General features: G+C 41.7%; 1 protein-coding gene across 16 annotated transcripts in view; it reads left to right on the top strand.

Moving 5' to 3' along the window:
• LOC127585450 (activating transcription factor 7-interacting protein 1-like) overlaps nucleotides 1–24,076 on the top strand; it is a 148,056-nt gene extending 123,980 nt beyond the window's left edge. For 12 of the 16 annotated variants that reach the window (XM_052042886.1, XM_052042884.1, XM_052042882.1 and 9 more), the window contains 5 exons: nucleotides 8,559–8,637; nucleotides 9,876–10,103; nucleotides 12,674–12,892; nucleotides 16,730–16,839; nucleotides 19,176–24,076. In XM_052042886.1, coding sequence (XP_051898846.1) covers nucleotides 8,559–8,637; nucleotides 9,876–10,103; nucleotides 12,674–12,892; nucleotides 16,730–16,839; nucleotides 19,176–19,595 — 1,056 coding nt within the window. In that variant the 3' untranslated portion in view covers nucleotides 19,596–24,076. The remainder of the gene's footprint in view (nucleotides 1–8,558; nucleotides 8,638–9,875; nucleotides 10,104–12,673; nucleotides 12,893–16,729; nucleotides 16,840–19,175) is intronic. The other 4 variants (XM_052042897.1, XM_052042895.1, XM_052042896.1 and 1 more) reach the window with 4 other exon arrangements.
• Nucleotides 24,077–25,441: the final 1,365 nt, after the last annotated feature.

Below are 25,441 nucleotides of genomic sequence, written 5' to 3'. Positions count from 1 at the left end.
GGAAGGATTGACAGTCTGGAACTGGAGGAGCACAAATATTTCAGAGGGTTGAGCAATGAAGGAGATTACAGCTAAGGGATCTGTGGGATCATGGAGAGCTTGGGGGAAAAAACAAGGATGAGAATTTTAAAATCAAGGCAATATTTAATTGGAGTCAATATAAGTAGCAAGCATATGGGTGATGGATAAAAGGAATATTTTGGGTGCTAGAACACATGCAATAAGGTTTTGGATGATCGCAATTTTATAGAAGATAGAACAAGAGTTGTGGCCAGGAGTTCATTAGAATGATCAAGTCTGGAGGCAGCAGCTGAGCACAGAGGCAGAGCCAGGCAATTTTTGGGAGGTCTTGGTGATAATGAAGCTATGTGGTCCAAAGATCACCCTTGGGTCAGATATAACATCAATATGGCAAATAATATTCAGTTTTTGGACAGTTACCAAGGGTGGAGTTGGTAGCTAAGGTCAGATTTGGTAATCAGAACCAAACAGTAACAGCTGTTTTTTTTTTCCGCCCTATTTAATTTCAGCTCTTTTTTTCATCCTGAACTGCATGATGTGTAATAAGTGGCACTTGCTCTTTTCTGCTGAAAGTTAAACAAACCTGTTGCTCATTACAGCCCAATCCTGTCACATTCAGACTTCTTTCTCTAGGATTTCCTAGGTAAATACAGGAACCTTGATAAATTCCTCCTCCCAAATTGAGGAGCACAGTGACTGGCTATGCCAGACTTCCCACAACCACAGCTTCAATCCATTACCTCAGCGCACACAGTCCTGCAAATTAAATCTGCTGCTTCCACGTTTTTGTACTCTACATTCCAGACTGTAACCTACAAAAAAAAAGCCTACAAATCAGTTTTTTTTTTCAAAATTTTTTTTTTGTACTTAAATCACTTTTCAAAACTCTTTTGTTAGAACCCGTTTCCAATGGAAATCCTGTGCATTGGGAAGTTAGACCAGGCTCTTCAGGTTATGATTGAGCCAAGCATGGGTGTCAGTTTTCCTGTCCTATTTCACACACGTGAAATCTTCAAGCAGCATAGTGCTATTTGTGACTTAATGACAGAAACTGGATCACAAGTTGATGACCATCATTGTTAATCCCAAAAATAGGACCCCACTGGGACATTTTTATCTTTCCTGACTCACCCATATTGATTTCCATATGCTGCACTTTTGCAGATTTGCAGCACTGCCAAAGCTCACAGTATCTGCACTTGCTGCTATGATCTGTGTCCCTGAAGATTGTTGGGGAATAATCTGATCACAGCACCTAGCCTGAGTAGACTGCTTCACAGCACAAGGAGTTCAATTACCCAACACTGCAATTTTGCCTTTCCCTTCCAAGTTTTCCCTCTTTACTACCCCGATCTCTCCCACTTGTTTTCCCTTCTCTCCGTGGCCACCATTGAGGGAGCTCCTTGCCAGTGATGACACATCAATAAGACCTGACTTCAGGAAGCGGCGGCTGTTCCTGAACAAGTTGCCTTCTAATGCTTTTAAATACAAGATAATAGTTTCTTAGTGGGAATGCCCCTATTTATTGACATTTTCTTATAACTGATTGTTGTGGCAAAATGTATCATCCATTTAAGAAATCAAAAATGGATGAAATCCAATTTTTTGGCTAAAATCCCTTCAATATGGTTCTTTAGGTAATTGTCTTAAATTTGACTCCTATGTTATCCATTTGTCTTTGGAACCAGCTTCTGTTTGCATGGTACAGTACAGGCCCTTCAGCCCACCATGTTGTGCTGACCTATATAAACTTTACTTACTCTGTCAAAAGCATTAACAAATCTAAACTCAATGAATGTCTGCACTTCATTAATGTTTTAAAATGCTCTGAATATTTTTAATCCATTTTTCTCATGTTCTCATAGATGTAGAGGCTGACTTCTCTCACTGCTCTGGTAGAGATTAGACATGAAATGATCTTCTGTGCTCTAGCCATTCTTAATCCTATTGCATCCCCCATCTCCATACCCTCCTGCATCAGGCTATTGAACACAAGGAACTAGGAGCAGGAGTAGACCAGTCAGCCCCTCAAGCCTGCCCCACCATTCAATATGATCACGGCTGATCTATGCTGGCTCCTTCTGTGCAAGTTCATTATAACCCTTAATTCCTCAGTCTTTCATATGTATCTATCTCCACCTTAAATATATCTAATTATCTGGCCTCCACTGCCTCGGGGGCAGAGAATTCAAGAGATTCTCTACCCTCAGGAGTAGTTTCTACACATTTTAATTTGAAGTGACAAGCCCCTTATTTTGTAGCCCCTTTGATCCACAAAATCTAGAATGACAGGGCACTTTTGATATTGTTTGAAATATTTTGGATATTCTATAAGGACACACTTGCCATATGATGCAAGGCAGTTTATTATTTGGCTCAGGTGACGTGCAAATAAGATTAATGTAGATGGGCATGGAAATAATGGTCGAAGGGTCTGGTTCTGTAATGTTCAACTCTAATATTGTCTCTCTTGGGGCACAGACTCTAATATGAAAACAGGATTCAGTCACATTGTTTAATGGTCAGGGAATTGTTGACATTAAAATAACCTTGTTTCGTTCAGGTAGATCAGACGTTGCCAATGGTTTATCAATTGTTGACACAGGGTATGATGTCTGCAAGTGACATCAACACTTAAGCTAGATAGAGAACTTTTAAGTATATTAACTGCAGTCCATTTTTTTGTCTAAATGGTGCTTGAGGAAGGGTCTTCAGTAACAATGCTGCTAGATCATTGGTTGTGCATCAACTAAACTTGTTCAGGCTCAGATCCAAGTCTCGAGTGCGCTGAATACTGCTTCCAAAGTGTTCCAGGCAAGTGGAACCGCTAACCCTCTCCATTTCAATCAAATAAAAGTTTGTCAATTGTGCCTGCAACGTGAGATGAACTGCAGTATTAGCTGTAGCTGGTCAATATCCAGCAGATTACAAAGCCTATCAGTTACTGGTGCAATAGCAGGTCACTATGCCATGGGTAGCTTTGGTCTATGGGCTCTAGTACTGCATATTGAAAGCTGAATGCAGATGGATTGGAAGCATTGGACAATATCCTACCAATATCTGGTGCCAGATGGAGATTTGGACATGCTTCGATCACCATGTCCATGTGGACCTTTTTGCCCATTACATTAATCTCATTTGCAAGTCTCCTGAGACCAGTAATAAACTGCCTTGCATTATATAGCAATTGTGTCCTTACAGAATATCCAGCATATTTCAAACAATATCACAAGAGCCCTGCCATTCTAGACTAAATTGCTCTTCTATTTGACCAGATGCTTATAAAATTAATTGGGAGTGGTAGAAAGTAAAGCAGCAATATGTCCAAAGGAATCATACGTTTGGATGGGGATGGGGCCATTTTACTGTTTCAGGGATAGATAGCTTGGTGTATTAATTCACCAAGCATTATCGCACTGTGCCAGGGAATGTTGTAATATTATGGACTTGTTAAATCCCAGGGTGCAAACAGAACATGTGGATCTAATACTAATATTTTACAAAAGGTTAAAAGTCATTAAAAACTTTAAGGAGATGTCAAGACTAACAGTAAGATATTAGTCATACAGCACAGAAGCAGGCCCAGCAGTCCAATGTTTTTTTTTGAGAGAACAAGACTTAAAGGGGAATGTAGGTCCATTAAAGATGCATGCACAAGAAAGTAAGAACAGAAAGGCTAGAACTACTCAGATCAGGTACCAACTGTGGAGAAAGAGACAGAGTTAACATTTTAGGTTGATGACCAGTGAGAAAACGTGCCTATTGAAGTTGCAGAGAAGGGGAGGGTGGAGGGAACAAAGGGAATGTCTGTGATACGGTAGAGACCAAGGTTGTCCAAGTTGCCTTCATGTTGTGTAAAAGAGGAAACAAATGCTTGTTAATCTCTTCTAATGTATCTGGAGGAGCTGGGCAGATAAATTTTAGGGCTATAGAGGAAAGGGGGAACTACATGATAGAACTGAAGTGCAGGATATGACAGTTCTGGAAATCCAAATTAGCAGAATGCTGGAAATACTCAGCAGATCAACTAGCATCTGGGAAGAGAAAAGCTGGCACGTGGCAACCAGAAAAACAAAATGGAAGATGCTCAGTGGTTTTAATACTAATCAGAAAAAAATGTAATAAAGGCTATAAATAAACCTAAGGTAACCAAATCTGCGGGATCCAGTGGTTACCACCATCAGTCATGGTTTTCTTAATACCTTTAGACTTAGTCATTTAGATTGGAAAATTTGTAAATGTAACTTTATTATTTTAAGAGAGAGAACTAGTCCTCCTGTTCAACAATAGTTGCGAGAAAGCTACAGGGCTTTTAAACTGGTATAGAGCTGATAGAAAGTTGGTACGAAGTCCTAAATTAAGAGGTCATTAAAATCAGTGTGGTCAATATTAAATCCAAAGGAGGGTTGCTCTTCATCTAAAGACTGATAATATGGTAAATACCACCTTAAGATGTAGTTGAAGCAAATAACATGGATCCATTTAAATAGAACTTGGAAAGCATATCTGATAAAATAATAGAAAGCTGTGCTGATGTTAAGTTGAAATATTGTGTAGGGAGACTTGTGGAGCATAAACATCATCGTTACACATTAGATTAACTGGCCTCTTTCTCTGCTGTAAAACTGATATAGAAACTAGGTCATATGTGACTAACAGTTAAAAATTGAGGAAATAACTCATGAAGTGGGTTATAAAGCATCTGATGTAGAGAATGATGGAGTTAACTGTTGTCTAAGGGAACCTAGGGCTATGGGTCAATGTAGGAAAGTGGCACTGTGGTAAAAGATCAGCCAGGGTCTTATTGAATAATGCAACAGGCACAAGGAGCTGAATGTCTTATTCCTATTTCCTTCCTGGCGTAGACTTTGGATGCATTTCAAAAGGTTCCGTACTAAAGATTATTAGTGCATACAGGACTATAGCCTTGTGCAGACGTAAGTTATTGTTTGGAATCTGGGACAGTAGGTTTAAAGGAGTTGCTCACTGACAGAACATAGTACAGTGTATTCTTCAGGGATTTGGGGCTTAAGCTTTTCACCCTGTATATCAGTGACTTTAATGCAAGAAGATTTAATTTGGATCCAAGCAAAACAATATAAAATACTTTAATGATGGAACGTTTAGAAATTAACAAGGAGCAAAGAGATTTGTGTGTCTAGTGACACATCACAAAGTTAGTGTGCTGACACAAGAAATTCAGAAAGTCTAGTGGACTTCTTGGGGAAACCAGCCATGATATATTCCACTGATCTGTTGCACTCAGGTATTGGGTTTCTAAAAAGCCCTGCTCTTGATCAGTAGAATATCTCCTTGGCATCACATTCGTAACTCTCAGCTGATCCATTCCTGAAACCCTATGCACCTTTGGTGTCAAATGATATTTGGAGCAATGATCCAAGTAGTCAGAGGTAGAAATATCTAAGAGCATAAGAATTGAGAGCTGATTAGGCCAAAATTAGTAAGACTATGCCAAACTCTGTCCACTCTCCAGACATATCCAAAAATCTGTTGCTCTCAATAATGTATATTTCCAGCAACTAAGTCACCATGAGTCTTGAGGGTAGAGAATTCCAGCTTGTAAACCATCCAAGTGAAGAAGTTTCTCTTCGTCAGAATCCAGATAGCCATCCCCATAATCTGAGACCATGCTCCTTGGTTCTAGGTTCTTCAGCCAAAGAAAGGCTTATCTCAACATCTACCCTATCATTCTGTCTCCAAATCTTTCCTGTTTCCGTGAAAGCACCTCTCATTCTTCTGTGCTCCAGTGGATCCAGATCAATTCTATCTAATCTCTTCCAATGAAACAATCCTTTCATCCCAGATATCAATTTAGAAAAGTTATGCTACACCAACTCCAAGATAAATTTATGCTTCCCTGGGTATAGGACCAAATATACACTTGCTGAAACCCTGTACAAATGGCAGTAAGATGTACCCACCACTATGCAATAAATGCTAGCACCTTTCATCTCTCTGTACCCACATACAGGTTTTGTGCACAGGTGCACCCACAACCCTCTTGAGTACCAACATTTACCGGTTTGTAACCATGCAATGAATATTCTATTTTTCCATTCTTCCTACAAACATTAATAACAAACTTTCTCAATATCTGACACCCTGAAATAAAGCATACATGTTTGGGTTTAATGCCAACAATTTACCTGCAGACTTGAGAAGTTGCATCGGTTTTAAGACCATGATTCAAAACTGAGATAAACAGCGGTGGGATGGATGCAAGGATTCAGCTTCCAGTGCTTTCTGGCACAAGGAATTCCAGGGGTACTCAACCCTTTGAGAGAAAAAGTTGTACCCCATCTCAGTCTTAATTGGACACCCCCTTACTCAGAGACCTCACTGTCTCTGGTCCTAGATTCTCCCTTGAGTCTAGGACCTAAAAAAAGGACCAAGAATAACCCAAGCAACTATGGGCTAATCATTTGGTTTAGAAATATTAACCCAGAACAGGATTAATAGAGGGGAATGGATTAAATATGGCAAGCCAGCATGGAATTGTAAGGACAAACCATGCTTAACCAATTTGATGGAATATTTTTGATGAGGTAACTGAATTGATGAGGCTAATCCAGTTAATAACTGCATAATAAAGCAGAAGCTTTTGATAAGGTGCCACATAATGTGTGTATCAGCACAGTTGCAGCACATGATATAAAAGAGACATTGATGGCATGGATATGATGATGGTTCAGTGACAGACAACAGAGGGTCATGGTAAATGGTTGGATTTTGGTCTGAAGCAAGGTGAACAATGTCACTCCCCAAAGATGATTATTAGGATCATTGATTTGTTTTTTGGATCTGTATTAAAGACAGACTTGGAGGAAGCAAGCCACAATTGTTAAATTTGTGGATGACAGAAATCTTGGCAGATTGCAACAGTCTAGTGCAATGGGCAGACACAGGGCAGATGAAGTTTAATGTAAAGAAATGTGAGATGATGTATTTTATTAGGAAGAATGTGGAGAGGTAATGCAGAATAAAGGATACTGTTCTAAAAGGGCTGCAGGAGCAGAGGGACCTGGGCTGTGTGTGCACAAGTCATTGAAAGTGGCAAGGCAGGTTGGAAGATGTGGTTAGTAAGGTACATGCAATTCTGGATTTCATCAGTAGAGGCATAAGTACTAAAGCAGGGAAATCATACTGAACCTTTATAAAACTGGTCCAGCCTCACCTGAAGTATTGCATTCAATTCTGGCCACCAGGTTTCAAGCAGGATACAAAAGCATTAGAGAAGGTCCAGAAATGATATACGAGAATAACTTCCAAATGAGGGGCTACAGTTACAGTGAAAGATTGGAGTAGCTGGGATTGTTTTCTTTGGTGAAGAGAGGGGAGAAGTGATGGTATATAAAATGATGAGGGGTCTGGACAGAGTGGATAAAGGGAGGCTCTTCCTGCTGGTGGAGAGGCTGACGACTAGAGGTCACAGGTATAAGAGGAAAGAATACAAACGGTGATGTGAAAAGGTAGTTTTAGATCTCTGGATGTGATCTCAATAGTGTCTTGTACAGTTGTAGTAAAACATCTTGTCTTTAACTCCCATGAAGTAAAAGCCAGCATTCCATTAGCCTTCCCTATAACCTGCTGCACGTGTGTGCCAGCTTTTTGTGTTTCATATACAGTGATCCACAAACCACTGTGCTGCAGCTTTTTGCGGCCTTTCTTCATTTCCTCCACATTGAACTTTGCATTTTCCCGTATTATACTCCATTTGCCAGTTTCTTGCCCAATCACTTAAACTATCAATATCTCTCTGTAATTTACTTCTACCCTCCACAGCCTGTCTTCCACCTACTCGTGTATCATCTGCAAATTTTCAGTTAACAGTTTCCATCTGCAAGTACTAATTGCCATCTAAATATGAGCAAACTGAACCCTAAAATTTCAGTCGACCGCAAGAAAGACTGAGGGGTCACACAGTGGATGTGGCAATTGACATTTGTGATCCTTCCCTCACTCCCCACTGTTTCTGAAAGGCAAAGGCTACAGAAGATATTGGGAGGATCCTGGTCAGTGAAGGTTGGGTGCCTCTCACTGGACATGGGCAAGATAGAGGCTGTGATCTCATGGGATTTTGGTGGAAGGGGTTTCCTTGTTGGAAGTTGGGGGGTGATTTAGGGTCAGTTAAGACATCAAGAGGGGGATTAGGTAACGTGTAGGAAAGTGGTTCTCGTCTTCTCAGCCACAAATATCGCCCAACTGTTCTGCATAACTCTTAACCGTGTTTCAAGTCTCAATGACATTCAACAGTAAGACACACAATTATCAGCACTCAAAACTGTCAATAGATAGCGGTAGATTTTTGTTATGGTCTATAACTCAATACTTGGTGTTGAGGTTTATGGAATAAAATGGTCACTTATCAGGACTGAAATTAAACCGTAGAAGCGGTGAGCAGCCACAACCCATTCACACCTGTCAAAGGTCTCTATGTAGTGGCGCGAGCAGATGTTGATGTGTAGTCCATTGCGACTCGAGGAATCCCATCGCAAAACAGCAGTTTTTTCTTTCAGAGTGGAAAGACAGGAGGAAGTGACGTGGGAGCTGTCATTGACCTGACGGGTGATGATGAAGATGAAATGTCTACACAAGGTATGGACCTTTGCAATCTTACACCATCTTCCTCCTGCAGCTCCCCGTATTTGGTGATGCATAACTCTCCACTGAAATCTGCAAACTTCAGCTGTAGATTTGACAAATTCCCTGCTGACTTGCCTGGTTCTAATACGGAATCTCCCTCGGGAAGAATAATTGCTTGGCCCATCCTTTTGGTGGGTTTATCTTGTGTATTTCCATTGTCACTTTCCGTCATCAGTAAAAGTTCCTTTGGAGAGCATACTATAGGGCTCCACCTTAGCTAAGTACATTTTAAGCCTGGTTCCAGTACAGCGGTTTATCAGATTGCGTAAAATAGAATTGCAGCAATAAAAAATGAGGATTTTTTTGTCAATTAGTAGTCTTAATATTTACAGCAGAGAAATTGGCCACTCAGCCTACTAGTTCCAAATAGGCACTGATCAGGAGAAAATAACTTCCTGATCATTCAAAGCAAGTTAAAGATTTGAAATATAAGATAAGGTTTCTTTATAGTCACTGTGTACATTGAAACACAGTGAAATGCATCTTTTGCGTTAGAGTGTTCTGGGGGGCAGCCCTCAAGTGTCGCCGTGCTTCTGGCGCCAACACAGCACGCCACAATTTCCTAACCCGTACATCTTTGGAATGTGGGAGGAATATTCGTAGTCAGAGGATTTCTTTACCATGGCAATGTTCATATCAAACAAAATAAAACTAATCAGAAATCCTGTGAGTGGTACATAGGAGCTGTTTAGAGAGAACATGGAATAGTACAAAGCAGGAACAGGCCCTTTGGTCCATGTTGTCTGTGTTGACCACAATGTCAAATGAAATTAATCCCATCTGCCTGCATGTGATCTGTGTACCTTCATTCCCTTCATGTGTTCATGCGTCTGCCTAAATGCTCTTAAATGCCACTATTGTGTCTGCTTCCATCACCACTCCTGGCAGAGCATTCCACGTACCTGCCACGTTCTGTGTAACAGAAAAGACTTGCCCCACACATCTCCCTTGATCTTCCCCCCACCCCCCCCCACACTAAAGCTATGCCCTCTAAGCAGACGAAATGAGATATCAAATTGACTGAAAGGCACAGCAACTCATTTTCACAGCTTAATGCATGTGAACTTGCATCAGGATACTATTATTTAACGAATATGTGCACACAAATGTTCTCAGCCCCTCTCTGTGGGTGGGTATGGTTGTTATTCTCATAGGCTTGCATTAGTTTGGCATAATTTTTTCTTGACCAGGTGCCAGGAAACACAATCAGCCTATTAACCAAGGAACGAACCAGCTTCTGCTACCCTCGCCTAATGTCCAAACCCAGGTTCGACCTCCGGCAGCTCCCCAGGGAATCTCTCCACAGCAGACCTCCACACAGCCCCACTTACCAGCAGGCCAGAACAGCGCAAGTACGATCGGGTTAGCTGTACAGACTGCCAGTGTGCACAGTGTGTCTGCAGGTAGAGTATTAACAGGTATTGGATCCAATATTAAACATCAGTTTCCAATTATGTGTAGGGATTTGTAAGATGGAAGAGTGGCTGGGTTGGAGGGATGTGTAATTAGGCATTGTTACATTTTTGAAATTTACAAATGATCATGTTATTTAGGTACTGCCACATCGTTTCATTGTTTTGTGTGAGAATTTGCCATGAAATTCTAGTGGATCCTACTGAGTGAGGTGTTAACAGCCATTCTATATGTGGCCCCATCCCTCTGCCCTACCCCACTGCAAACTTCATTTGCACAGTTTCAATATCGGAGCCTCATGGAGGCTGAAGTGAGAGGAGCATCAGGGAGTGGACACCAATAAATGCTGGAGGATCGGAGAGAAAGTCAAGATCCCAAGCACTGTTTTGGATGGTCAAGGTGGGGGGGGGGGGGGGGGGGTGGGATGCTGGCAGAGTTTTGGGTGGTCTGAAGCTGGAGGAGTTGGATGCAACAGATCAGGGCCTCTCGGGGTGGAGATGAGGGGTAATGGGAGTGGATTATGGCTGTGCAGGTTCAGGAATGTACCTGAAGAATGTAAGGTAAAATATAGACAACCTGGCTGGTTTCACAGTCTACCTTCCCACTGATAAGATCTTGCTGCAAAAGGAGAGTTGCATGAGGAACAATGTCCATCCTCTGCACTATTGACACAGAAACCTTTGGGCCTCAAGGGTTATTCGTCGCAGAAGTACCCTGATGAATTTCCAAAGAGATGCAGAGAAATGCAGAAATTATGTAATCATGTTTCACTCCAAAAAGAAATTAATTTTTAATTGCATAATGGTTTAAAACAAAGGAAATTTATGCAGCTGAATTTCTAGGTGATCAATCCCGGTGTGGACATAAATAATCCCTAAACATGAAGAAAAACAGGAGAATTCTCACTCCTTAAACTGAAATTCCTGAAAGAGGTTCTTTGGCCATTGTCATGTTGCTGTTTGTGGGAGCTTGCTGCAGCATTTTCTGTCTTACAAAGATGACTTTACTATTGTGAAAAATACTTTCTAAGTTGTTCTCTCTTTAGTTCTATTTAAAAGGTTAATGTGGGTACATATATCCAGATGTAGAATCATTAGGATGCAGATAAGAAAAAGCAAGGGAAAGAAAAGACTGGTATCAGTAAACTTTCAGCCCCTAAACAGTAGGTGTACTGTAGGAAGAATGTAAATCAGGAATCCTTCAGAGGGAACTGCTATAATTGTGGACAAATTTAATACTTGCAAAGAGAAGACCAGTCAAGTTGGCTAAGCATGGAGTCTATTCAGGACTGTTGTGGAACCAACCATGGTACAAGCTATTGTAGATCTGGTTATGTGAGATGGGACAGGGTTATTAATGATCTCATAGTTAAGGAATTCCCTGGGGAAGAGTGATCATAACATAAAATTTCACACACAGTTTTCGAGTGAAGAGCTTGGGACTGAAACTTGTATCTTAGACCTAAAGGCAATTAGAAAGATATGAAGGTAGAGTTGGCTGTCACAGTCTGGGGAAATTGAAGCTAAGATGGCAGATAACCAGTGGTCAACATTTCAGGAAATGTTTCATCATTCTGAGCAAAGATGTATTCCATTGAGAAATACAGACCATGAAAAAGGTCCATCTGTAGTTAACTGAAGACATTAAGAAGAGTGTCAAATTGAAAGGCAAGGAATTGGAATCAGTGTTGGGTCAGAAAATTGAGAAGATTTTAGAAATCAGCAAAGGATAAATTGGAGAAAAATAGATTGCACAGAACACTAGTGAGACTGCACCCTGGTGTGTATAATGTATAGTTTTGGCCTTTGTTAAAGGAGCTTGCATATACTTGCATTCAGAGAGCATCCAGTAGCTTGATTTCTGTGGGGTAGGGGAGCATATTTTGAGGAACGATGACTTAGACTCACTAGTGTTCAGGAGAATGAGAGGCGATCATACTGAAACATAAGATTTTGAAGGGGCTTGATAGGGTGAATGCTGGAAGGATGTCTCTTATGGGGGGTATCCAGAACTATGGGGCATAGGATCAAAATAAGATATCACTCATTTAAGGAGGAGATGAAGAGGAATTTCTTCCCAAGGTTGAGAACAAGATGTACAGATTTCTGATCTATGGGGGAGGTGGGGTGATGGGGAACAGGCAGGAACTAGGAGATCAGATCAGCTATGATCTTATTGAAAGACTGGACAAGCTGCAGCAGCCAGATGACTGGTTCTGGCTCCTAGTGTTCTGATCTGTAGTGAGTAGCTTCATAACACCAGATATTACTGACTGAACCTAGGGACGGTTGTTGTGGACAAGTGCAGACCTGCTGAAGCATTGGTTTACAAGTAATCAGTGATGGCGTCACACTGCTGTTTGTGGGACCTTGCTGTGTGCAAATGTTAAAGTACGATCCCTACATTGCAGCAGTAACTACAAATTTCAGTGAAGTACTTAATTGGCTGTGAAGCACTTCAAACAGTTTGAGGTCATGATAGATACAGTAGGAATGCAAGTCTTTTTAGTAAAACTTATGAATGCTGACCAATATAGATCAGATGTGGCATAATATTCAATGTCTTCTATTCATAGGGCAATCAAATCCTAGCATTCTGCAGCATCAACGTCCTCAAATGCCACCACCCTCATCACAGGCACCTGTGAGACCGCCACCTCCCACTCTCCAAAGAGGAAGCAGCAACCCAGCGGTTTACACAACGTCCCCTGCGTACCAAAGTCATAGTGCAGTGCGTGCTGTAACGACACAGAGCCAGGCAATGCGCCAGCCCAGTCCTCAGCCACCTGTTAGTGGTAAGAATTATTTTGGTATATTTTAACTTTGTAGAAAAAGGAAGGTAAATCTAAAGTGTTTGACTCCTCCTCTTGCCTTAGAAATTTTCTGTTTTCAGGTAGACAAATTTGTGACATTCCTCACAGACCTTAGTTGAAGATCCTTTATAAACAAGCTGTTGAATGCTTTGAGAGTGAGAACTGAGAAACCCCAACTTCAGAGCCAGGTAATGGCCAGAATCTGAAAAAACATGACCAATGGTACAGCAGAGTTGAATGGGAATTGTTGACGTGGCTACTTATGGTAACTATTCATCGTAAACCAGGATCAAAAATCATGTCAGTGTGGGGAACCCTATGACCAGAGAGTTACTCCAATGATCCAGAGGCACAAGTTCAAATCCCACCAAAGCACAGGGAAATGGATATTGTTTTAATCAAAATAATATGGATTTGATATATATATATATATATATATATATATATATATATATATATATATATATAATATAGATGAAAGAAGTTTGAACCAGTAAAGGATTCAAGGGAAGACATTAATCAGCACATGGTCTTCAACAAGGGAAGGAGTGGGAGTTGGTGTGATGAGGGGGGTGGTTAGATACCCTGGTTTTAGGGAACAGACATGGGCAAGTGAAAAGGGTAGCAGTTTGGAGGCAGTGATCATAATTCAGTTAGATTTAGCATAGGCCAATTTTACCATACTGTGGTAAGATTTAGCAAAAGTGAACTGGAAATCGATACTTTGAAGATAAATCAGACCAGTTGATGACATTCAAGATGAAGATAATGAAGACACAGACCAACTGGGTTTCCCATTAAAAGAAAAGGAGAACTCTAAAATGCATGTCCAAGGCAGGGTAAAACAAAAAGGTAAGCTTATGATATATGCAGAGACCCTGATACAGCTAAGGGATAAAATTAAAAAGGAAGGCAAAGGGTACATAAAAATACATTTGCAGGTAAAATCGAGGAAAATCTTAAATTGTTTGATAAGTACATGAGGGAAAAGAGGATGACAAAGGAAAGAGTAGCTCCTATTAGGAACCAAAACGGTAGCCTGACTGTTTCAATGGGAGAAGTGTATAAATTTCCAAATAAATACTTTGCATATCATGGAGAAGGGGATGGTAGAGGCATTGACACTCAGGAGAAAAAATGATTAGAGAGATAAGATGTCTTTATTAGTCACATGTACACCGAAACACACAGTGAAATGCATCTTTTGCGTAGAATGTTCTGGGGTCAGCCCGCAAGTGTCGCCGCGCTTCCGCGTGCCCACAACTTCCTAACCTGTACATCTTTGGAATGTGGGAGGAAACTGGAGCACCCGGAGAAGCAATGGAGGAAATGGCGTTTACCCCTTTGCTCTGTGCCTACAAGCCCTGCGATGGAAGATAATCATATGATCCCATTCTTTAAAAATGGAGCAAGGGTACCACATTAAGTAACTACAGGCCAGTCAGCCTGACATTAGCGGTGTCACAAATTGTTGAAAAACTTGAGACATCATATGGCATTGATTGGAGAGATGCACATTAATCAGGACAATTAGCATGGATTTATTAAAATGAGGTTGCTCTGACAACTTGAATTAACAAGGATTGGCAATGAAGGTAGCACTTTTGCTTTTAGTCTACCTGGATTATAGCAAAGTGTTTAGCAGAGTCCCTCATTGGTCAGGAAAATAAAACCCCATGTGGTCCAAGGATAATTGAAAAGTTGGAATAAAAATATATCTCACTGGGAAAAATCAAAGAATAATAGTGGACATGAGTTTAAATGAGTAGAGGGCTATGTGCAGTAGGGCTTTGTATGTGTCCCTGTGCTTTTTGTGAATTATTTCAACAGACTGGGTAAGTAGGATCAAAATCAGGAACAAAATTTTACGGGGAGAAGTGTGGGGTATGGCATTTGGGAAGGACAAGCAAAGCGTGACCCTGAAGGTACTCAGCATTGGCTCTAAACCAGGTCAAACACAAGCAAGGAAACCTACAGGCTTCTAGCTGCAGTCCTCCCTCAGCTGATGAATCAGTACTTCTCTTATTGAGGATCACTGGGAAAAACGCTTCAATATCCAGTACCAAAAGTGGCTCAGCACAAGTGACCTATCTGGTGGATTCCTAAACAATGTAACTACCAGACTAGTTTGTGGCAGCTGGTGAATGAACCAATATGAAGGATAAATCAGTTCAACCCTGTAGACACCAAGCTACCCTGTAGCATCGATCCCATGAAAGGTGGGAGTTCTTGTGGAGACATCGTCTGGTCTTCACACCAAGGAGACTGTCCATCATGTGGGACACTGCCATCGTACTGAATGGGATAGACTTGGAACAAATTTGGCAGCTGAGAATTTGGTATCCTTGAGGCGCAGTGGATTGTCGGGAGCAGCAGAATGACACCACCCAACAACCAGTAACATTGTGGCCCAGCATATCTCTCAGCACCACAGTGGTTGAGCCCCAGGACCTGCCCGAGAGCAGTGAGACCTGAAGGTCAGCCTGGAGGCAGCACTGGATGTCTCAACAAACGAAGAGGCAGCCTGCCAAAGCTGCAATAAAGAACTGCATTCAGTAAAGGCAGTGTGCAGGAGACGGAGCTCAGTGAGTGAACAGCCAGTGATGCAGCCCAGCCCCGCCTAATCATAGATGGCACTGGGTAGTAAATGGGGTGTGGGAAGGGGAGGATCCAATGGTCCTATCCTAGAAGATGGGAGCCTAGCACATTAGCCAAAGACAAGGGTTGAGCAGATACATTCGTCTTCTCACTGTATTGCTGAAGGTTTGTGCTCCAGAACCCAGTTGCCATCTCTGGTCATCTGATCCAACACGGGCACCTGCCAAACAATGTGGAAGATTGCCCAGGTGTATTTTGTCCACAAAGAGCAGGATAAATCCAGTCTGGTTGGTTATCACCCTCTTGGAATACTTCTAGCCATCAGAAGATGAAGATGCCATCAATAGCACTATCAGGCAGGACTTCCTCACAGGTAATCTGCTGCATATCCACTCTCAGATTTAAGTTCCACCAGAACCACTGCTCGAATCTTCATCACACCTTGGGCAATCAAAGGTGATCAAGAGCTGGGTTCCAGAAGCAAGATGAAACTGACCTCTGAAACATCAGCGCAGTATTTGACTGAATCTTGGTATAACTAAAGAAGGCAATCATGTCAAATGTTCTCCACTGGAATGGAATTATACCTTGCACGAATGAAGGTGGTAGTGGTTGTTGGAGATAAATTACCTCAGCTCCAGGGACACTGCTGCAGGACTTACTGGAGCAGTACCCTTGATCAGTGATTTTCCATTCATCTTATCAGTGGAAGGGATGTTCACTGATGATTACACATTACGATGTTCAATTCCAATCATAGCTCCTCTGTAAGTGAAGCAGTCTGCTCCTGTATGTGGCAAGACTAATCCAACGTTTAGGCATGGCTTTAAGAATGTCAAATAACATTCTCGACACACAAGTTCCAGGCAGTGATCATGTTGATAATGGATTAGAAAACTAATGCAAAATCTTACTGCTTCCTCTGCTTTTCCTGATGTCCATTCCTGCTGCTGAGGCAGTTCAGTAGGTATATATTTTTAGGGCTCATCATTAATCTGAAAAATATCCAGATTAATGGTACATTATAAAACTTCAATATGGTTCTTGGAAAAATTTAAATGTGTTTCTTTTTTGCTCATGATACTTCTACAAAATCAGATTTGTAAGTATGATTCTTGTTCAGCATTTCACCATCCACTCCCTCCCCAACCATCCTCTAAACTACCAGTGTGGTATAATGGTCACTCAGTACTCCAAAGTTAAAGTCTTGCCTTCTATCAGTAGGAGTGTCAGTCCGGCTGCCTCAAACCTCGTACATTGTCAACAATGTGATCTCCATCCCAATGATGCCGAATATGCCTCAGTTCACAGTACATCACCGGCCTTCACAGGTAAGGCACTCTCAGGGTGCGGCTGACGCACTGTAAAGAACTGTCAGCTGTAGGGATTGGGTCATGTGATATTAACCAATGCAGTGAATTAAAATGTTGCTTTTCTGCTATTTGTGAAAATGTATTCAATTCACAAGGATGTTACCAGGTCTGGAGGGCTTAAGTTAGGAGAGTCAGGATAGGCTGGGACATTTTTCCCTAGACTGTAGGAGGCTGAGGGGTGACCTTACAGAGGTTTATAAAATCATGAGGGGCGTAGGTAAGGTGAATGTTCAGTCTTTCTCCCAGAGTAGGGGAGTCTAAAACTAGAGGGCATAGATATAAGGTGGGGGGGGGGGGGGGACAAATTAAAGGGGACCTGAGGGGCAACTTTTTCCACACAGAGGATGGTGGGTGTGGGGAACGAGCTGCCAGAGGAAGTGTAGACGTGGGGACAGTTATAAGGTTTATTAGTTACATATATTGAAACACACAGTGAAATACATCTTTTGTGTAGAGTGTTCTGGGGGCAGCTTGCAAGTGTCACCATGCTTCTGGCGCCAACATAACATGCCCACGACTTCCTAACCCGTACGTCTTTGGAATGTGGGAGGAAACCGGAGCACCCAGAGGAAACCCACGCAGACACGGGGAGAACATACAAACTCCTTACAGACAGTGGCCAAAACTGAACCTGGGTCGCTGGCGCTGTAAAGCGTTACGATAACCGCTATACTGCCATGCCTGCCCTTACAATGTTTAAAAAGCATTTAGACAGGTACATGGATATGAAAGGTTTCGAAGGTTATGGGCCAAACACAGACAAATGGGACCAGCTCAGATAGGCAACTTGGTTGGCAAGGATGAGTTGGGCTGAAGGGCTTGTTTCCCTGCTATATGGCTATATCAATCTTCAAATGTGAAAATATGAAGATAGTTGAAGCCAGTTTCTGCACAGTATAATGTGGAGATGTCCCTGATACTCAATGGTACTAACATCATTAGATCTCCCCATGATCAACAACCCAGGGGTTACCATTGATTGGAACTCTGAGTGAATCAGTGGTTAAATACAAGGGCAGATCAGAGCCTGGTTATTCTCTGGTGAGTGACTTGGCTCTCAACTCCAAAGTTTCCCGCCATCTACAAGACAAGTTGGTTGTGTGCTGGATCCTTTCCTATTCTGTGGACGAGTGCAGCTTCAACAATATTTGAAAATCAACACTATCCAGGGCAATAAAAACTCACTCCACTGGCATCCCATCCAGCACGCGAATGTGACCCCCCTTCCCCGTGATCCATGGCTGGTGTGTGTAGCAGCTTTGAGATGCTTTTTCAGAAACACATCTCAAACCTGCAGCCTCAGCCACCAAGAAGGAGAGAGTCATTGAGCCTACGGTACACCATCACCTCTAAGTTCCTTTCCCAAGACATGGAAATATCAGACTTGGAAGTATCAGAATTTCTTCATCATTGCTAAGACAAAATCTGTACGTAGAATAGTGGTGTGGGAATAGCTTCACTGGTAGTTCACCACCACCCTGCCATGAGTAATAAGCCAATTACGGAGGATGGCAGTTCCAGTGAAACCTCTAATTGGAGGAGCTGCTTTGTTAAATTTATTAGGATTCTTCCCACAGTTGCTATTTTTGGTATTTGGAATAAATTGCCTCACTTGGTACCCTCAATGTAAAACAGGCAAATTAATTCTATTGGAACCTCCCTCGAACTTCTGAACTCGGGCATACATGTAAGGGTTATTCAAGATGAGCTAATCAAATTGTTTAAGCTTTAGTGCAATTCTGGTAAATCTGCGCTACAATTACCACTGAAGCATCACCTAGTTCTTGCTGTTAAGAAAACAGTTCTCCATTCAGCTGGCTTTCATTAATCTTGTATGGTTTTTGCATAGAATTTACAACAGATTAGATTCTTAGCCCCAGTAGCCTATACCAGGGTTTATGCTCCGCATGAACAAAAAACGCTGGAAGAACTCAGCCAGTCAAGCAACATCTGTGGAAAGAGAACTCCCGAGGGTCCTGCTGAGTAAATATCAATCGGTTTCTCTTTCCACAGCCACTGCTTGACTAGCTGAGTTCTTGCACATCTGTTGTTGTTTGATTCCAGCACCTACATTTCTTGTGTTTTCCATTTATGCCCCATGACCTTGACCCAAGTATTCTTTCTATACCTTTCTGTTCCTTTCCCCTCACACCTATTCCAGGTGTTCCAGATTTTCATGTTTTTTAATGTATTGCATCAAATGATATTCTTTAAAGAAACAGTGACATAAATTGTAGAAAGAATGAGTGGGGTTTCTCAACGTTTGGAAATGATATGTCTCTTTTGTCTTGAAGCAGGAGCTGCCACGACCCGTCCACCCCGCTCCGCTCCCTGAAGCCCAAGCACCACAGCGGCTACCTCCAGAGGCCGCCAACACCTCTCCGCCCCAGAAGCCCCACCTGAAGCTGGCCCGTGTCCAGAGCCAAAACGGGATTGTCTTGTCTTGGAGTGTTTTGGAAGTGGACCGCTCTTGTGCCCTCGTGGACAGTTATCACCTCTATGCTTACCATGAAGACCCTGCAACCACGACGCCATCTCAGTGGAAGAAGATTGGAGAAGTGAAGGCACTGCCCCTTCCCATGGCCTGCACTCTCACTCAGTTTGTGTCTGGAAGCAAGTACTACTTTGCAGTCCGAGCAAAGGACATTTACGGCCGATATGGACCTTTCTGTGACCCACAGTCGACTGATGTGATGTCGACACAGGGTAATTAACACATCAAAAATCAACAAAAAGAATCCCGATATTTTTTCATTTCTTTTCTTACATCATGCATGACGTGTTGTAGTTTTTCTATAGATGTCTCTGACTCGATTAGTACCTGTGTACACTACACTGTATATATACAAGAGGGTCATGGTATAAACTAGGCAGCACAATGAATACAGGATATTGCACCAAGATGTGCTGCATACTCCCTCAAAGTTGCATTTCTTTTCACTGCAGACTCTATTTGACTGGAGATGTTTGACTCATTAATGAGGCAGCACGTAGAGTGGGATATTCTGCTCATTCTATGGTTCTCGATGGGTCAACATTTAAAGAGAAACATTCCTAAATGTGACTAATGATGCGGACTGTTGATGATTCATACATGTATAACTTTTTGTGTTTTTTTTATTTTTATAGTTGTTTTCACTGCAGCTTCAGCTGTCCCTTTGGAAAGCAGTGAAAATTGATCAGCAGTGATCACAGGATAATTGGATTTATTGCATTGTCTGAAATACTCCTGAAATAAATGCAACTTGCAATAGACTGCATACTTGATTTGCAGAGGCATAGTGACTGATTGTTTGAGCCTCATCAAAGAAGTCAGACCCACCCCCATTATTTTTTTCCAGTATGATCATTGAAACAGTGTAAGATTTTTAAACTAAGTTGCTTTACTGTGTTTTGATGGGAAGGGATTTGGAGTGGTAAGGTGGCGAATAAAAGCAGATTCTATGGTTTTTGCCAAATGCCTGTGTTAGAAGTGTTATCAGAGCAATCTGTTAGTTCAGAAGATACAGATGAGATTCTCAAATATATTTTTAATCAGTGTGAAAGAAGTACTTATGTGTTCACTGGATAGTGAGTCTTTGAGAGAACCTTTTTTCATCAGTACCACTTTTCTGGTCTAATGAATTTTTTTAAAAGATATAAATATATATATATATATATATATGTAAATCTCAAACCCGCTCTCCCATTAGAGCCACTATGTTGTATATATTCTTCCTTGCAAACGTCAGATCTTTCCTTCCTAACTTGACTAATTCAGCAAGCACAAAGTTTAGAAGTCCTGCCGTCCTGCAGGAGAGTTTCCATGCTCTTTGGAGGGCCAGAGGCAAATCATACCCGGTGCTTGTGTCTGAGGGATCTTCAAATTCTTCCCGGGTTCCTTTCTTCCCACTTATTGGTTACTCACTGCAGCAGCTTTGGGGAGTTCCCTGCCTTGGTTGACTCCATACCTGGTTTTGTTTCCCTGCCTGTACCAGGTGCCCAGTATTGTTCGCATAAAGTACTGTGACATGGAAGACAGAACTGCTAAAGACTTGTCAGGCCAACTCCATTAGTGAAAGTATGATCTGTGTTGTTTGGTGATATTGGTATGATGCAAGCATGCTGCTTGATTCCTGGGACATGCAAGGAATCAACCAAGCAATTCTCAACACAGTACCCAACAAAGTTGCTGTGCTCCTGCACTGAAAAGTGAGGAATTGTTGTGAATCATTAATAAAGTGAAATATTTTGTATTCATTTCATTGCAGCAAGATCCTTTGAAGATGGATTATGGTTGGTAATTTGAGCTGCATCACATGCCCACCCCTATAGGAGGCAGTGCCCGGCTGGCAGTCTCACCTGATAATTGCCACTGTTCTGTATTTGGAAATGATGTACTCTAATCAGTGTCTTTTTTACGATGCCTTTGGATGTGAGCAGAACCTAGCATGCACCCCTGAGAGAATTTGGAATACCATAGTTCAACTAAAAATCTTCAACATGGCAAACTGTCAATCAGCTGTTGTGACACTGACCTTGTACAGAAATAAGTGATATTATGCACAAATGCCAGGGAACAGCAAAAATCGAGGCCCCTCATCTACACTCCAGAGTGCTTCAGTGCCTGTTGAGTGACGCAGGGCCACATTGAATAACGATGGAGAAAAATATTCCCCATATTTGGAGGTGTCCAGAGCAAGAGATGGTTTGCCACGTGCTGAGCAGGAATGATTGGTGGGCAAGGGGTTGTGGTAGGTGGAGAAAAGTCTTCCAGCAGTTGGGGGGAATGGCGGGGGCTTACAATCCACTGTAATGTAAAGCATTTGCTGGGAAAGAGCACTGCTTGGTGCCAGGGGAATGGATCCCCCTTGCAGGTGAAGTCTGAGTTGGCGAAAGAATACTAGTGGAGCTTGGGCAGTAGATGCCACTTGATGGATATTCCTTTGCGGGTCTTGGGAAGGGATTAAACAATTTCAATACCAGTAAAGTGTGCCTCACTGTGTCATTTTCATTGGAGCAAATTATAACTTATTGCATTGTTTACTCAGTTATGCAGCCTTCTAGCCAAAGGGTACAAAAGTAAAATTATGAAAAGTATATTTGTAATAAATACTGAGAGAAATCTCTTTCCCAGGGAGGGATCAAACACTGAAATGCTGGAACAGGTTGAATGTAATTGTATTGCCTTTTGTTTCGTTACTATTCTTTCGTTTACAAGTAGTATACCGTCAATTGCAAGACCGTGATAATTGTATTTCAGAAATATGGCATTGTGCTGTGTTGCCCTGCATACGACTTTTCAGTGAAATTTTGTTCACAAAAATCTGAAGTTTATAGTATGAAAATAAAGATCCTAGCAATTTCATCTTCTCTCTTGCGTATAACTAAAATGAAACTTCCAATTTAGTCTTCTGCAGCCCAATTCCTTGTATATCTCTAATTCCTGCCCTCAGTTCCTAATGAATACAGAACAGACTGGTTCTGTATTCATTACACCAATACCTTTTAGTTAAATATGTTGAACCCAAGTTGCACATGCTGGTTGTATGAAAGTCTGCCTCCTGCTGTGGTTCACTTGTCAGCACTGATGATTGACAAACCTAGGAGTCTTGTCATTGTACTTCTCCACGATGTTAACATGATCTCAATAAAGCAGCCACAGAGGTACTGAGATTAGCCTTTGTATTCACAGAGAAATATCAGGAGGTGGAGGAGGGAAATTGAGAAGACATCCCATGACTCCCCCCCCCGGGTTTTGGGTGTGTGTATGCTTGTGCGTGCACACACATCCATGTAGGAGTGTGCATGTGGTCTGGGTGTGTTGCATTGGGGGTGATTTCACTGAACCCATGTAGAGAACGACTGCTTCACGAAGTATCACAGCGGGGTGACACCCTTGAATCTTCCATGCATTTGGAAAGGAATGGAGCAAAATTTGAAATCTTCTAGAGTTCAAAGTTTTTTGTGTAGTTGTGTTTTGTCTCTGAGTTGATTTTTGTTGCCTGATTTGGATATTATGAATACAAAATGTAGTGTTTCCCCAATTAAACTGCTGAAGTTGCAACTTCCCAAGCAATACTCCATTGCACCTTGCATGCTAAATACAGAATGGGTATTAGCATGCTTTATGAGCTAATTGTACATTAAAATCCCAGAATAATCCAATCCCAGTCAGTATATGCACAAATTTTCCAAGGTCCTTTTGACTTTGGAATCCCTGAAATTAACATTTAATCTGTCCCTAATAATAGAACTATGGTGGGGGAATAGTACCAGCACTTTCAAAGTTCTTCTGTTGATGGCTGAATTTGATTCTTATGCTGTCAAGGAAGATGTACATTGTAGGTTAGAGTTACAGTGCTGTACTATGTCTTGCCCCCCCCCCCCCCCCCATGAATAAACCAAGGGACAATTGAACCGCCATTGATTTAATGCACCAAATTTCTCTGACTGAGAGATAGCTGTAAGATTTGTAATCTTAGGTACTAAAGTTTTGGGAAGGGAGAGTGTTGAATGGCATTAGCCTGACACATGTAATAATTCCTTTTGAACATTACTAGACTATAATATCGAATGTATTAACAAGTATTTAATTGATCTGTCTCCCTATTACATAATTGTGTGTGCCAAACCCAACAATTGCAGCAAAAATTTTAAGGACAACGTACTTCAAAGCCAGAGGAACAAGGCTGCTGTCTTGACAAGTCAAACAATGGAAGATGGCTGTATTCTAGACTTCACTTACCACCCTGCTAGAATCAATAGTAGAAATATTTTTGACCTCTCTGAATCTGCAGACTGCCTCTCCAGATGTCATTGACTTAGCTCCAGTGGCCAGCTTACCACATTAACCGAAGAAGGAATTTGAGAGACGTCCCACCTTCACTCATAGGTTCTCTCGTTTATCAGTGTGGCTGAACCATGGCTCCTCACTTAATGTTACACTTTTCATTGCTGTGGTATGGACATGTCACCAAGTGCACCTCTCATTTCCCAACTCAGAAAATGTTTGGCTCCCAAGTGCTGATGTGGCAAGGATGGAGTATACAAAAGGGTTGAAAATGTTTTGTTAATTAAGAATATTGTAAAATAAGTGGTCTGTACTTTTCTTATTCGACTTTATAATCAGCATTGGAAATTGCTGAATCTTTTTGCAAATGTTCTGTGAAGTGTATTTAAAATGCAAACGATAATAAAATACTCCAAGGGTTAAGTACCGATTGCACTTCTTCATTCTTGAGTGTGTGAATGAGTGCTGTTCCAACTTGAGGGACAATGTGAACCAGATTCTGCATAGTTTCTAATGATCAGACCACTTGTTGGTGCTCATTAACTTGTCGGTCATTAAATAGTTTTGATTGAAAGTGTTTTGGTCACCAGAGGAATGGAGTGATTGGGAATTATGCTAGAATGTGGATGAGATGTGGGATTGGCCATGATCTGTTTGAATGTCAGGGCAGGCTCAGTGCTCAATAACCATTTCCACCAGATTCAGAATAATACAATACAGGCCCTTCGGCCCACCATATTGTGCCGACCTTCAAACCACTCCTAAGACTATCTAACCCCTTCCTCCCACATATCCCTCGATTTTAAATTCCTCCATATGCTTATCTAGCAATCTCTTGAATTTGACCAATGTACCTGCCTCCACCACCGCCCCAGGCAGCGCATTCCATGCCCCACCCACTGTCTGGGTAAAAAACCTCCATCTGACATCTCCCTTGAACTTCCCACCTATTACTTTAAAGTTGTGCCCTCTTGTATTGAGCATTGGTGCCCTGGAAAAGAGGCGCAGGCTGTCCACTCTATCTATTCCTCTTAATATTTTGTACACCTCTATCATGTCTCCCCTCATCCTCCTCTCCAAAGAGTAAAGCCCTAGCTCCCTTAGTCTCTCCTCATAATGCATACTCTCCAAACCAGGCAGCATCCTGGTAAATCTCCTCTGCACCCTTTCCAAAGCTTCAACATCCTTCCTATAATGAGGCAACCAGCACTGGACACAGTACTCCAAGTGTGGTCTAACCATTACAGGAAATGGGCTTTTATTTATTTAACGAGGTTGCAGTTTACTGTGCATTGGTTTGGGTAGAACTATGACAGCCAAATCATGTCCCTAATCTTGGCAGAACAAAGCCTCTCTGCCCAAGCTCAACATTTATACAATGCATTGATCTCTTACTGTGTTTCTGAAGGGTTGCTTGTAACATTCTCTCATGGCTTGGTAAATCAAAATCCATAAAATCAGTTACTGTTAGCAATAGCAATACAAATCCATGGGAGAATAATTCTAAATATTATGTACAACTTGTAGGCTTCATGACGGACACCATTTTCCACAATGAAGGTTAAGCGTGGACACTCGGTTTGGTTAGATGATTTCCATGTTATGAGATCTTGCCCTGAAGGCCTGTTGTTTCATTGTGGAATGACTTGCTAGTAACTTTTAAGTGCATGCAAGAAAACTGAGTTCTACTTAACCTGAAGAAACAGGTATAAGAGGAGAATCAGAATAAATTAATTACTCAGCTGTGCAGTTTTGCACTCTAATTACTAGATACTCCCCACTGACCAT

Source organism: Pristis pectinata, chromosome 33 (genome assembly GCF_009764475.1).
Source record: "Pristis pectinata isolate sPriPec2 chromosome 33, sPriPec2.1.pri, whole genome shotgun sequence".
In the NCBI taxonomy this organism is placed as follows: domain Eukaryota; kingdom Metazoa; phylum Chordata; class Chondrichthyes; order Rhinopristiformes; family Pristidae; genus Pristis; species Pristis pectinata.
This window is presented reverse-complemented; position numbering and strand designations above follow the sequence as displayed.